This window comes from Phyllobates terribilis, unplaced genomic scaffold (genome assembly GCF_046119375.1).
Source record: "Phyllobates terribilis strain yellow unplaced genomic scaffold, ASM4611937v1 Scaffold_3__8_contigs__length_932513732, whole genome shotgun sequence".
Lineage (NCBI taxonomy): Eukaryota > Metazoa > Chordata > Amphibia > Anura > Dendrobatidae > Phyllobates > Phyllobates terribilis.
In genome coordinates, this window is record NW_027362763.1 from 533332959 (window position 1) to 533345812 (window position 12854).

At 43.6% G+C, this 12854-nt stretch overlaps 1 protein-coding gene across 2 annotated transcripts in view; it reads right to left on the reverse strand.

Annotated features, from left to right (window-relative positions):
* Nucleotides 1-5158, reverse strand: part of MAP3K5 (mitogen-activated protein kinase kinase kinase 5) — a 269310-nt gene extending 264152 nt beyond the window's left edge. For both annotated transcript variants that reach the window (XM_073671312.1, XM_073671313.1), the window contains exon 1: nt 4365-5158. In XM_073671312.1, the coding sequence (XP_073527413.1) occupies nt 4365-4806 (442 nt within the window). In that variant the 5' untranslated portion in view covers nt 4807-5158. The remainder of the gene's footprint in view (nt 1-4364) is intronic.
* Nucleotides 5159-12854: the final 7696 nt, after the last annotated feature.

Sequence of the window (12854 nt, forward strand, 5' to 3'; positions counted from 1 at the left end):
GCAGGCGGCTTCTATGTTTATATAGGAAGAGAAGTGGTCACTGATCCACCAGGACAAGAAGCACTGCAACTTTTTGACTTGATAAATAACTGATACTACGCTGTTCAATCATATGACTGCTCAAAGGGGTTGTCTGGTCTAAAGTGATAGACTACCATTCAAAAGTTTGGGGTCATTTAGAAATTTAATTATTTTTGACAGAAAAGCACTTTTTTTTTTCAATGAAGCTAACATTAAATGAATCAGAAATACACTCTATACATTGTTAATGTGGTAAATGACTATTCTAGCTGCAAACGTCTTGTTTTTATTGCAATATCTACATAAGTGTATAGATGCCCATTTCCAACAACCACCACTCCAGTGTTTTAATGGTACATTGTGTTTGCTAACTGTGTAAGAAGGCTAATGGATGTTTAGAAAACCCTTGCACAAGTATGTTAGCCCAGCTGAAAACGGTTTGGCTGATTTTAGAAGCTATAAAATTGACCTTCCTTTGAGCTAGTTGAGAATCTGGAGCATTATATTTGTTTGTTCTATGAAACTCTCAAAATGGCCAGAAAAAGAGAACTTTCATGTGAAACTCGACAGTCTATTCTTATTCTTAGAAATTGAGGCTATTCCATGCGAGTATTTGCCAAGAAACTGAAGTTTTCCTACAATGGTGTGTATTACTCCCTTCAGAGGAGAGCACAAACAGGCTCTAACCAGAGTAGAAAGAGAAGTGGGAGGCCCCGCTGCACAACTGAGCAACAAGACAAGTACATTTGAGTCTCTAGTTTGAGAAATCCACGCCTCACAGCTACTTGATTGGCAGCTTGCTTAAATAGTACATGCAAAACGCCAGTGTCAACGTCTAAAGTGAAGAGGCGACTCCGGGATGCTGGCCTTCAGGGCAAAGAAAAAGCCATATCTGAGACTGGCTAATAAAAGGAAAATATTAATATGGGCAAACGAACACAGACATTGGACAGAGGAAGATTGGAAAAAAGTTTTATGGACAGACGAATCAAAGTTTGAGGTATTTGGATCACACAGAAGAACATTTGTGAGATGCAGAACAACTGAAAAGATGCTGGAAGAGTGCCTGACACCATCTGTCAAGCATGGTGGAGGTAATGTGATGGTCTGTGGTTGCTTTGGTGCTGGTAAAGTGGGAGATTGGTACAAGGTAAATGGGATTTTGAAGGAAGGCTATCACTCCATTTTGCAACGCCATGCCATACCCTGTGGACAGCGCTTGATTGGAGCCAATTTCATCCTACAACAGGACAATGACCCAAAGCACACCTCCAAATTATGCATGAACTATTTAGGGAAGAAGCAGGCAGCTGGTATTCTATTTGTAATGGAGTGGCCAGCGCAGTCACCAGATCTCAACCCCATTGAGCTGTTGTGGGAGCAGCTTGACCGTATGGCATGCAAAAAGTGCCCATCAAGCCAATCCAACTTATTGGAACAGCAGTGATGTATGCGTTATACATAGCCCCAGCAGAAGCTGTCTAGTGGACGTGGCCTCGCTCAATACAAGACTTATCAATTTAGATCGGTCAACCCCTTTAAGCCAAACACAGAGTGAAGCAGTCCTACTCTTGGTGGTATAGTGACGTCTCCTCTTCCTGTGTCATCGCAAACCATGAAGCAGCCTGTCCCAGATCCAGGTGGGTGCCGATAGGTGAGTATCACTTAGTTTGTTAAATTTTACGGCTCAAAGCCATGGGGAAATTTTCTTTTTGTCCAAACAACTTATTTTTCATCTGCTTTTATGGGGAGAAATAAACAAACAGTCATTAGCTGATGCGTCATTACATTTTATAGTGTTGGGTCTGGCGGTAAATGGAATATATAGATAACTATGGACTGAATCTATAAAACAGAAACCTAAGGCTGGGAGCCCACGATGCGTTTTTTTTAAGCATTTCCGCAGCGGCAAAAACGCTTAAAAAAAAAAACCGCATGGTAGAAGGCCTGCCATGTTCCCCAATAATAATCCGCATGTGCTGTGCACATGCTGCGGAAATTTCCACTGCAGATTATCATTGCGGAAAAAAAAACGCAGCACTACCAATTATTTTGCGGAAGTGCTGCGTTTTCGCCGCCACTGACTTGCATTAGAACGCATGGATTACGCATCACTGTATATGTAGATGCGCATTCCATGCGTTCCAGTGTGCGGATGGTACCCAGGTCTAGAGGAGAGGAGACTCTCCTCCGGACCCGGGTACCATAGAAACTGTTAAAAAAAGAATAAAATAAAAAATAAATACGGTATTTACCTTCTGACGGCCTGCGGTGCGCTCCTCCTCCCTTGCCGGCAAATCGTGGTGGACTGAAGGACCTGCGCTGACGTCATAGTCATGGGACGGGTCACGCGACGCTGACGTCGGCAGGTCCTTCAGTGCAGTGTACCGTGATCTGCCGGCAGTCAGCATCGAGCGAAGCAAGACACCGGGGCCATCGGAAGGCAAGTATAGAATTTTTTATTTTTTTTTTTAATATTCTCTCAGGCCACACTAGATAAATCCATGCCGTTTGCATGGATTTATAAAGTGTGACCAAGTTGACGAGCACTTTCCAAGTGATGCTAAAATCGCTTGGAAAGCGCTTGTCAAACCGCATGCAGAAATGCATGTGAAGAACGCTGCACATCCGCATGTCCCTGGCAGGAAAAACGCATGTACAATCCGCATGTACAATCCGCATCAGTTTTTTTCTGCTAGGGAGATGCAGAAATGCTCAGGAAAAATCCGGAGCATTTCTGTATCGTGGGCATATAACCTTAGGCTATGTTACCAAGATGAACTTTTCGTGCGTTTGAGGCTGCGTATTTTTGCTGCATCAAAAACAGTGTCTTAGACTACTTCCCACAATCAGAAACCAGCAGCGCATTAGATGCAGCGTATTTTCGCTGAGTCCAAAAGGCTGCGTTCTATTGCTGCACTTGTTAGTCAGTACATGCAGATTCACCACATGGAATGACATTCAATTAGTCAAAATCCACAGCGAAGACTAGTGTCTCCGCTGCAGATAATTGACATGCTCTGGCTTGTAAACCCGCACAGCGAGTGAGTTTACGCAGAGTCAAACAGAAGCATAGTGGGCATGGGATTTCTATAAATCCCATCCACTGTCCTTGTAATGTAGAAAGTAGCGTTTTGGACACAGCACAGGTGAGCTGCGTCCAAAACGCTGCTTTTCCTGACTGTGGGCAAGTACCCTTAGGGTATGTGCACACGATCAGTAATCGCTGCTGATTGGACACAGCGCACTTGCGCTGCGTGCAATCCGCAGCAGCCAGATGTTACAGCAGTGGATTTCAAGAAATCCCATGCCCACTATGCGCCTCTGTGCTCCTGCAGATCACCCGCGGACACGGACATGCGACACGTCTTTCTAGACTGCAGAATGTCAATTTCTCTTGCGGAGATGCTCATCTCCATAAGATAAATTAGATCAATGCAATGTATTGATTGCAGTGAATCCGCATGGTTCAATGAACACATGCTGATTCACTTGCGTGCAGCGCTTTGGATGCAGCATAAAGTATATTACGTTCAAAGCGCTGCCCTTACCGATCGTGTGCACATACCCTTACAGTTCCAGCAAAGTGGATGAGATTTATAGAAATCTCATACCCACTGTGCTTTTTTTTTTTTTTAAAGCAGTATAAACTGACTTGCGGTGCGAGTTTCAAATCCGCAACATGTCAATTTCTCTTGCGGGTACATTGAGTTTTCTGTGCGGATTTTCCCCATAGACTTGTGTTAGATGTGGAAAATCCATTGGTAAAAAATGCACATGCGTTTTTAGTGCTTTCTGAGGCGGAAATACATAAAAGCATGTAATTCGCACCTAAGTATGTCAATAAAGTTTTGTGAAAGCCAAATACCAGAAAGTATAAAAAACAAAGCAGCTTTATCTAAAGCATAACACATGAAAAAAAACGCATTAACACAACAACAATGCATGTTAAAAAACTGCATACAAAAACGTAATGTAAAAAAAAACAAAGTAACCTAATTTAAATAATAGGTGCAGAAATACTACAGGGTCAAAAACTCACCAAAAGCTCATCATGGGAACATAACCTAACGCACTGGAGAGAATAACAGATAAGGCACCATGATAACGCATGTGCCATGATGGCAGTTTATCAATGTCACACATTATCAGTAGTCAGATTTCAGCTAATGCCAGATAACATGTTCACCATATTTACAATGTCCACAATACAAGCAATTTACTGTATTTAGAAAACAATCAACTGAAGCCTCCAGATGTATGCAAACAAAAACAAGAGACGATAGCCTGGAGATCCATGCCGGAGAATGGATGAGCAATGGTTATCTGACAAGGGTCCTCACCTGCATTATAGAAGCGATCAAGCACGGTGGTCTCCCCAAAGTCTAGCTTGCCAAACTGCAGCGTCTCCAATGTTGCCCCCTGACTCTCGCACGCCTCCTGTAGGCTGTGCAGGGCAGCACTCTCACAGGCCTGCAGTCCTGTTGTGCCCTCATTGATGACGTAGACCACAGTGATAGTGCGGCTGCTGGTGGCAGGGGTCCCTGCTGAGGCGAAGCCTTTGGCACAGCGACCTGAAGCACTTCCCACGCCTGTGGCATGTACATAGTCTTCATGCCAGAAGCTGCCAGCTGCGGGGAGCCTGCTGCCAGGACAGGGGGCTGCTGCTGATACTACTGCCCCTTGAGGTCTGGGGCCAGGCTTGTCCTCATACATACAGCACCCAGGCTGGGGCAGCGGGGACACGGGCACCGAGAACGTAATGCCTTCACTGCTGTCACTCATGTCTCCACCTCAGCACACAAAGTAGCAGGAGGAAGGAGAATTGCAAGTTCCCCTAATTGTTTCCGAGAAAGCTTCCTCTCCCCCAGCAGCAAAGGAGTCCGAGCTGAAGTGTAGGGAAGTCCAGGCTGCGCAGGTTCCTCCACCTCAGACAGTCTCAGAGCCCCCCGCAGTCCGCCCGCTCAGAGCCCCCCGCAGTCCGCCCGCTCAGAGCCCCCCGCAGGCAGCTCCTCATGCTGTGCTTCTCCTCAGTGCTGTACCTGCCCCAGAGACTACACCCTCAGCAGACACAAGCAGCCTGTTGCTAGTTGGGAGATTTCGGTGTTAGTGTCTTTTCCCCGATGCCTGCACGTTATATGACTGCCCACTGGGCGGGAAACTACACACGTTACCTCACTGGAGACAGACTGAAGTTCCTCATTGTGCTCAGACACCGGACTGGGTATATTCTCCTGCCCTATATATTCTCCTGCCCTATATATTCTCCTGCCCTATAGCGACAGAAGAGGCGATGTCAGTCAGGGCTCGCTCACACTAGCGTATAAATCGGACAAGTGAAATCCGTTAAAAAATCAGATTGCACTCAGCCCAATGTTATTCAGTGAGGCCGTGCAGATCTGTGTATTTTTTCTCTTCTGTATTCATCATGCTGCGACTTCACTCAGAAATCAAACCGTAAGAAAAAAAATCATATGCCATAAGGACCATCAAGACCAAAAAAGCCAGATAATATATAAAACATGTATTAAACTGTATTAGATCAAGATAAAATACAACTCATGTTAGGGTAGGGGGATAGTAAACCAGTGTGGAGGCGCTAAACAAAGCTGTGTGACCCAGATATAGATATATACACTGCTCAAAAAAATAAAGGGAACACTCAAATTACAGAATATAACTCCAAGTAAATCAAACTTCTGTGAAATCAAACTGTCCACTTAGGAAGCAACACTGATTGACAATCAATTTCACATGCTGTTGTGCAAATGGAATAGACAATAGATGGAAATTATTGGCAATTATCAAGACACCCTCAATAAAGGAGTGGTTCTGCCGGTGGGAACCATAGACCACATCTCAGTACCAATGCTTTCTGGCTGATGTTTTGGTCACTTTTGAATGTTGGTTGTGCTTTCACACTCGTGGTACCATGAGACGGACTTTACAACCCACAGAAGTTGCTCAGGTTGCGCAGCTCATCCAGGAAGGCACATCAATGCGAGCTGTGGCAAGAAGGTTTGCTGTGTCTCTCAGCGTAGCGTCCAGAGGCTGGAGGCGCTACCAGGAGACAGGCCAGTACACCAGGAGACATGGAGGGGGCCGTAGGAGGGCAACAACCCAGCAGCAGGACCGCTACCTCCGCCTTTGTGCAAGGAGGAACAGGAGGAGCACTGCCAGAGCCCTGCAAAATGACCTCCAGCAGGCCACAAATGTCCATGTGTCTGCACAAACGGTTAGAAACCCACTCCATGAGGGTGGTATGATGGCCCGACGTCCACAGATGGGGGTTGTGCTCACAGCCCACCGTGTAGGACGCTTGGCATTTGCCACAGGACATCAGGATTGGCAAAATTGCCAGTGGCGCCCTGTGCTCTTCACAGATAAAAGCCGGTTCACACTGAGGACATGTGACAGACGTGACAAAGTCTGGAGACACCGTGGAGAGCGATCTGCTGCCTGCAACATCCTTCAGCATGACCGGTTTGGCAGTGGGTCAGTAATGGTGTGGGGTGGCATTTCTTTGGAGGGCCGCACAGCCCTCCATGTGCTCGCCAGAGGTAGCCTGACTGCCATTAGGTACCGAGATGAGATCCTCAGACCCCTTGTGAGACCATATGCTGGTGCGGTTGGCCCTGGGTTTCTCCTAATGCAGGACAATGCCAGACCTCATGTGGCTGGAGTGTCAGCAGTTCCTGCAAGATGAAGGCATTGACGCTATGGACTGGCCCGCCTGTTCACCAGACCTGAATCTGATTGAGCACATCTGGAACATCATGTCTCTCTCCATCCACCAACGTCACGTTAAACCACAGACTGTCCAGGAGTTGGCGGATGCTTTAGTCCAGGTCTGGGAGGAGATCCCACAGGAGACCATCCTCATCAGGAGCATGCCCAGGCGTTGTAGGGAGGTCATACAGGCACGTGGAGGTCACACATAATACTGAGCCTCATTTTGACTTGTTTTAAGGACATTACATCAAAGTTGGATCAGCCTGTAGTGTGTTTTTCCACTTTAATTTTGGGGGTGACTCCAAATCCAGGCCTCCATTGGTTAATAAATTTGACTTCCATTGATGATTTTTGTGTGATTTTGTTTTCAGCACATTCAACTTTGTACAGAACAAAGTATTCAATGAGAATATTTCATTCATTCAGATCTAGGATGTGTTATTTGAGTGTTCCCTTTATTTTTTAGGAATCAGATCAAACAATAAGACAGAGCTGTATATCACAGTTTATATTTGTAGAGTAGATGTCATAGAATTATGTGTAATAGAATTCCTATAATGCAATTTAAGGTGCAAATATACCTCTGAGTGACAGAGAGTGCTGCTAACTCCTGGCCTTTATACAGACCTATAGGTAAATCCTGTATAGCAGTAATAAGGTGGTATAGGTATATGTTACCTTTGTAGCAGGAAGGAGACTGGGGACACACGATGAAGCGCCCACCCCGACACACGTTTCGATATCAGCCTTCGTCAGGGGGTGGCGTAATCTCGGGAAGGGGAGGCGTAAAAAGGGGAACTAATCAATAAGAGGCGGTGGTTTGACAAAGGTTAGCACAGGAGGATGTCGGGCATCACCGCATCCCCTCACAGTGTGACCACCGAAGCCACGGCCATGTTAGCCTCCTGTGCTAACCCACGTCAGGCCACATCCACCACCGCCTCTTATTGGTTAGTTCCCCTTTTTAAACCTCCCTTCGTTATATTACGCCACCCCCTGACGAAGGCTGACGCCGAAACGCGGCATAGGAAACTGTAAATGGTCCTATAAATTATTAATAGCTGCTGAGTAAAAGAGATTGTATACAGACAGCACACGGATGACAAGTGAGGAAATATCTTCCCATTCTGGATGAGAATGGGACCGATTATTTATACGCAAGTGTGAGAGAGTAAACGTTAATTAAAAGCATAAACATCTTTTTAATCCCACTAATTCTGCCCCAAGAAGACACAGTCAAATGTTTGTTTCTTCTTTTTTCCCTTCTAGGATTCATGTTCCCAGAAGTGTTTTGGTGAACAGTGTATTGTCTCACTTCTTAGAGTTTCGCTGCCGGAAGGGTTAACTGCATCAGGAGGCGGCACCACCAGGAGCTGTGTGCATCAGCATTTCTGCTCTCACTTCCCTAGTCTTAAGACACCAGTTACAATGGAGGAGTGCTGCACTCCGCCAAACAAGCAGGGACAGGAGCATGTGTATGAAGCCTCCTCTAATGTTATTTTTTTCTTTTCCCTGTGACTAGTTGTTATAATTTACTGTTGCTGAATTGTAAAATGGTGAAGAATATGTTGGCACTATATAAATAAAATTATTATTAAGTTATTATTACTGTTGTCCCAGAAGTGGCACAAAGTCATCTGTCTGCGGTCTTTGTGTATTAAGTATGAATGTCTCTAGTTTCCAGGTTTCTGGTTTAATATCATAAGGGTCTGCGTCTGAAACATTCTCCATCCATGCAAAACTCCTCTTTAGTATAATCTCCATTAGGTCTCATTCACATACCCGTGTTGCACGTGTTGTATCCGCTTTTTTCACAGATACCGCATATACCCATTATACTGTAATCTATGGTGCTATTCACGTGTCCATGTTTTTACAGGAGTGCAAAACACACGGAGACATGTTAATTTTTTCCAGACAGCTCAGATGACACAAGTTTATGGGTTTGTGAAAAACACGTACAGCACACGGATGGCATTAGTGTTCAGTCCGTGTGCCATCCATGTGCTGTCCGTGTTTAACATTGGAAAGTATAAGTGAAACTTTGTAATTTCTTTCTTTTTTTATCCATCCAAACAGTGATGACACACTGATGGTAAAAACGGACACACGGACCAAACACTGATGGTAAAAACGGACACATGGGGACCATACACTGATGGTAAAAACGGACACATGGGGACCATACACTGATGGTAAAAACAGACACATGGGGACCATACACTGATGGTAAAAACAGACATATGGGGACCATACACTGATGGTAAAAACGGACACACGGACCAAACACTGATGGTAAAAATGGACACATGGGGACCATACACTGATGGTAAAAACGGACACATGGGGACCATACACTGATGGTAAAAACAGACATATGGGGACCATACACTGATGGTAAAAACAGACATATGGGGACCATACATTGATGGTAAAAACGGACACATGGACCATACACTGATGGTAAAAATGGACACATGGGGACCATACACTGATGGTAAAAACGGACACATGGGGACCATACACTGATGGTAAAAACAGACATATGGGGACCATACACTGATGGTAAAAACAGACATATGGGGACCATACACTGATGGTGAAAACGGACACATGGACCATACATTGATGGTAAAAACGGACACATGGGGACCATACACTGATGGTAAAAATGGACACATGGGGACCATACACTGATGGTAAAAACAGACATATGGGGACCATACACTGATGGTAAAAACAGACATATGGGGACCATACACTGATGGTGAAAACGGACACATGGACCATACATTGATGGTAAAAACGGACACATGGACCATACACTGATGGTAAAAATGGACACATGGGGACCATACACTGATGGTAAAAACGGACACATGGGGACCATACACTGATGGTAAAAATGGACATATGGGGACCATACACTGATGGTAAAAATGGACACACTGATCCAAAACACTGATGACACCAGTACAATTTTTTTCACATACAGTGGCGACCAAAAGTTTTGCATTTTTTTTTAAAAGTGTGATTACTTCTGTCTGGTTGTTGTGATGCCATTTTTCTGGTTGGATTTTAGTAAACCGGAAGCAAATGGTTGTCAGCTATAAGGACAAAAATTGTATTTGACATTGTTTTGTCCCTGTTTATGTGTTTTCAACATTTGCTGGGCCAAATATTTTGCATAATTTGTCATGGGTAGTCGAATTTTACCTAAAAAAAATATTTTTTTGTGTGTATTTTTAGGTTAAAACATGGTAAAGACAATGCAAAATTTATCACCAGATGTCAGGAAGCTTATTATTCTAAGACTTCCTCCAGAGTTGATCACATTATTAAGAAAAAGTCAGTATCTGATGTCCATAAAGTACTGTACAGATTTCGCACAAAATGAACAAAGAATATGGGATCAAACTGAGTCGCCAAACTGTGGTGCGACGGCTAAGAGCAGTAGGGTTGAATGCACGAGTTCCAGTCAAGAAGCCTTTGATCTCTGCAAAGAAACGGAAGGACCGACTTGAGTTTGCCAAAGAACATAGCCAATGGAAGGAGACAGATTGGTCTAAGGTGTTGTGGTCGGATGAACCCAAGTTCAATCTGTCTGGTAGTGATGGCAAGCACTATATATATCGCCCAATTGGAAAACGTAGGGATGTAAGGTACCAAACACCTACAGTGAAACATGGTGGTGGCAATGTCATGGTTTGGGGCTGCTTTTCTGCATCTGCCATTGGCCCTCTGCATAGAATTGATGGAAATATGAATGCTACCATGTACAAGGATATACTGGAGAATGTATTGCTGCCACATGGGAAAACCAAAGTAGGCAGGGGATGGAAATTCCAGCAAGGCAATGATCCTAAGCACACATTCAATTTTGTCAAAAATTGTTTAGCAAAGAAAAATGTTCGCCTGTTGCAATGGCCAAGCCAATCTCCTGATTTAACCCCTATACAGCACCCTAGGGATGAGATAGGGCGACGAGTTGGGACCCGTACTCATATCAATATAAATTAATTGTTTACAGATTTTCAAATGGAATGGAGCAAGATCCCTCAAGATGTCTTGAATACCCTCGTGGCTTCAATACCCCGTCAGTGTGGTGCAGTAATTAAAGCAAGAGGTTACAAAATACTACATTATGGCATTGTAAACTATGAATTACTCTCTATGTTGTGATCAATAAATAGTATATGCAAAACTTTTGGCAGTCAGTTTTCTTTAATTAAATTACCATACCTATATTCAAAGGCATTTTGGTTAAACTTAAGGTCTTGCATGATGACAACTTCATGCACTTTCAATTCATCACCAGGGAAATGGCATCACAACAACCAGACAGAAGTAATCACACTTAAAAAAATGCAAAACTTTTGGTTGCCACTGTATGTGTTTAAACTGGGACATGTGAATGAGGCTTTAGTCCTACTCGTGCACCCAGCCCACATGTATACGGAGATGGACATTACTCTCTATTCTTAAGAGACTTTGTAATAGTCTCTAACTTTTGATGCATCTAGCTGTTATATGCCTACTGTGCTTATTGATATGAAAGAATTGAAAATATGAATTGATTCAGTATGCCGGAAAAATTCTTAAATGAATGCAACTATGAAAAAGAAAACAAACTTGTTTCTGTGATTATTTGCGGCTATGTGTGCATTTACTGAGCATTGAAGAGGTTAAAGGGGTATAGAAAAAAGATTGAATAGAAAAAAAATAACTAAAGGAGAATTCATTATAAATAAATTCCTAAGTACATTTGATTAGCAAATCACACTTGATTTGTCTATGGGGTAATTATTATAGAGTTAGAATGGCTGCCGTCCTGCTACACTGTCAGAAACTTGTCCCAGAATGTTAGGACTGTTAGCATGTGCAGTAGGAACCTCCTCTGCAGTGACCTGGAGATAAATCCACACCATGTATTGTTGCAGTGTGAGCAGCCTCTTCTTACCTCAGCATCCTGGTATTTCCATTATTAAATAAGAAAGATAAGGTGGACAGCAGTGTGAGCAGCCTCTTCTATCCCCTGTAGTTCTGGTATCTCCAGTATTAGATCAGAAAGGCCTGGTGGACAGTAGTGTGAGCAGTTTTTTCTTACCTCAGCACCCTGGTGTCTCCATTATTAAAGAAGAAATATAGGGTGGACAGCAGTGTGAGCAGCCTCTTCTATCCCCTGTAGTTCTGGTATCTCCAGTATTAGATCAGAAAGGCCTGGTGGACAGTAGTGTGAGCAGTCTTTTCTTACCTCAGCACCCTGGTGTCTCCATTATTAAAGAAGAAATATAGGGTGGACAGCAGTGTGAGCAGCCTCTTCTAACCCCTGCAGTCCTGATATCTCCAGTATTACATCAGAAAGACAGGCTGGACAGTAGTGTGAGCAGCCTCTTCTAACCCCTGCAGTCCTGATATCTCCAGTTTTAGATCAGAAAGACAGGGTGGACAGTAGTGTGAGCAGCCTCTTCTAACCCCTGCAGTCCTGATATCTCCAGTTTTAGATCATGTAGTCAGGGTGGACAGTAGTGTGAGCAGCCTCTTCTTACCTCAGCACCTCTGGTATCTCCAGTATTAGATCAGACAGACATAATGGACAGTGGTGTGAGCTGTCTCTTTTTACCTCAGCATCACTGTTATCTCCAGCATAAAATAAGATATATTGAGTGGAAGGCAGTGTGAGCAGCCTCTTCTCTTTCTCCACACTCTTGGTATTAGGAATAAAAAAAAACAATAAAGCAAATAAACAGCAAAGTATACTGTCCTAAGGCATTAATATAGAGAAAATGTGAGGAAAGAAAAAAAATTCCAAACAGAGGATAAATAAAATATAATACATCTTTATTGAAAAACCATCAAAAGACATGGAATAAAAAGAGATCCAAACAAGGAAACAAAAAAGGTGGGCATGAAATACAATGGATGGCTGCAATAATGAAGGTCTATGAAAGAATGGATATGATAGTAGACTAAGGGGAATAATCAAGTTGATTTTGAATAAAGTGCAAGTGCAGCTATCTCCTTAATCAGATCAGATAGACATGGTGCACAGCAATGTAAGCAGTGTTTTCTTACCTTAACACTCTGGTATATCCATCATA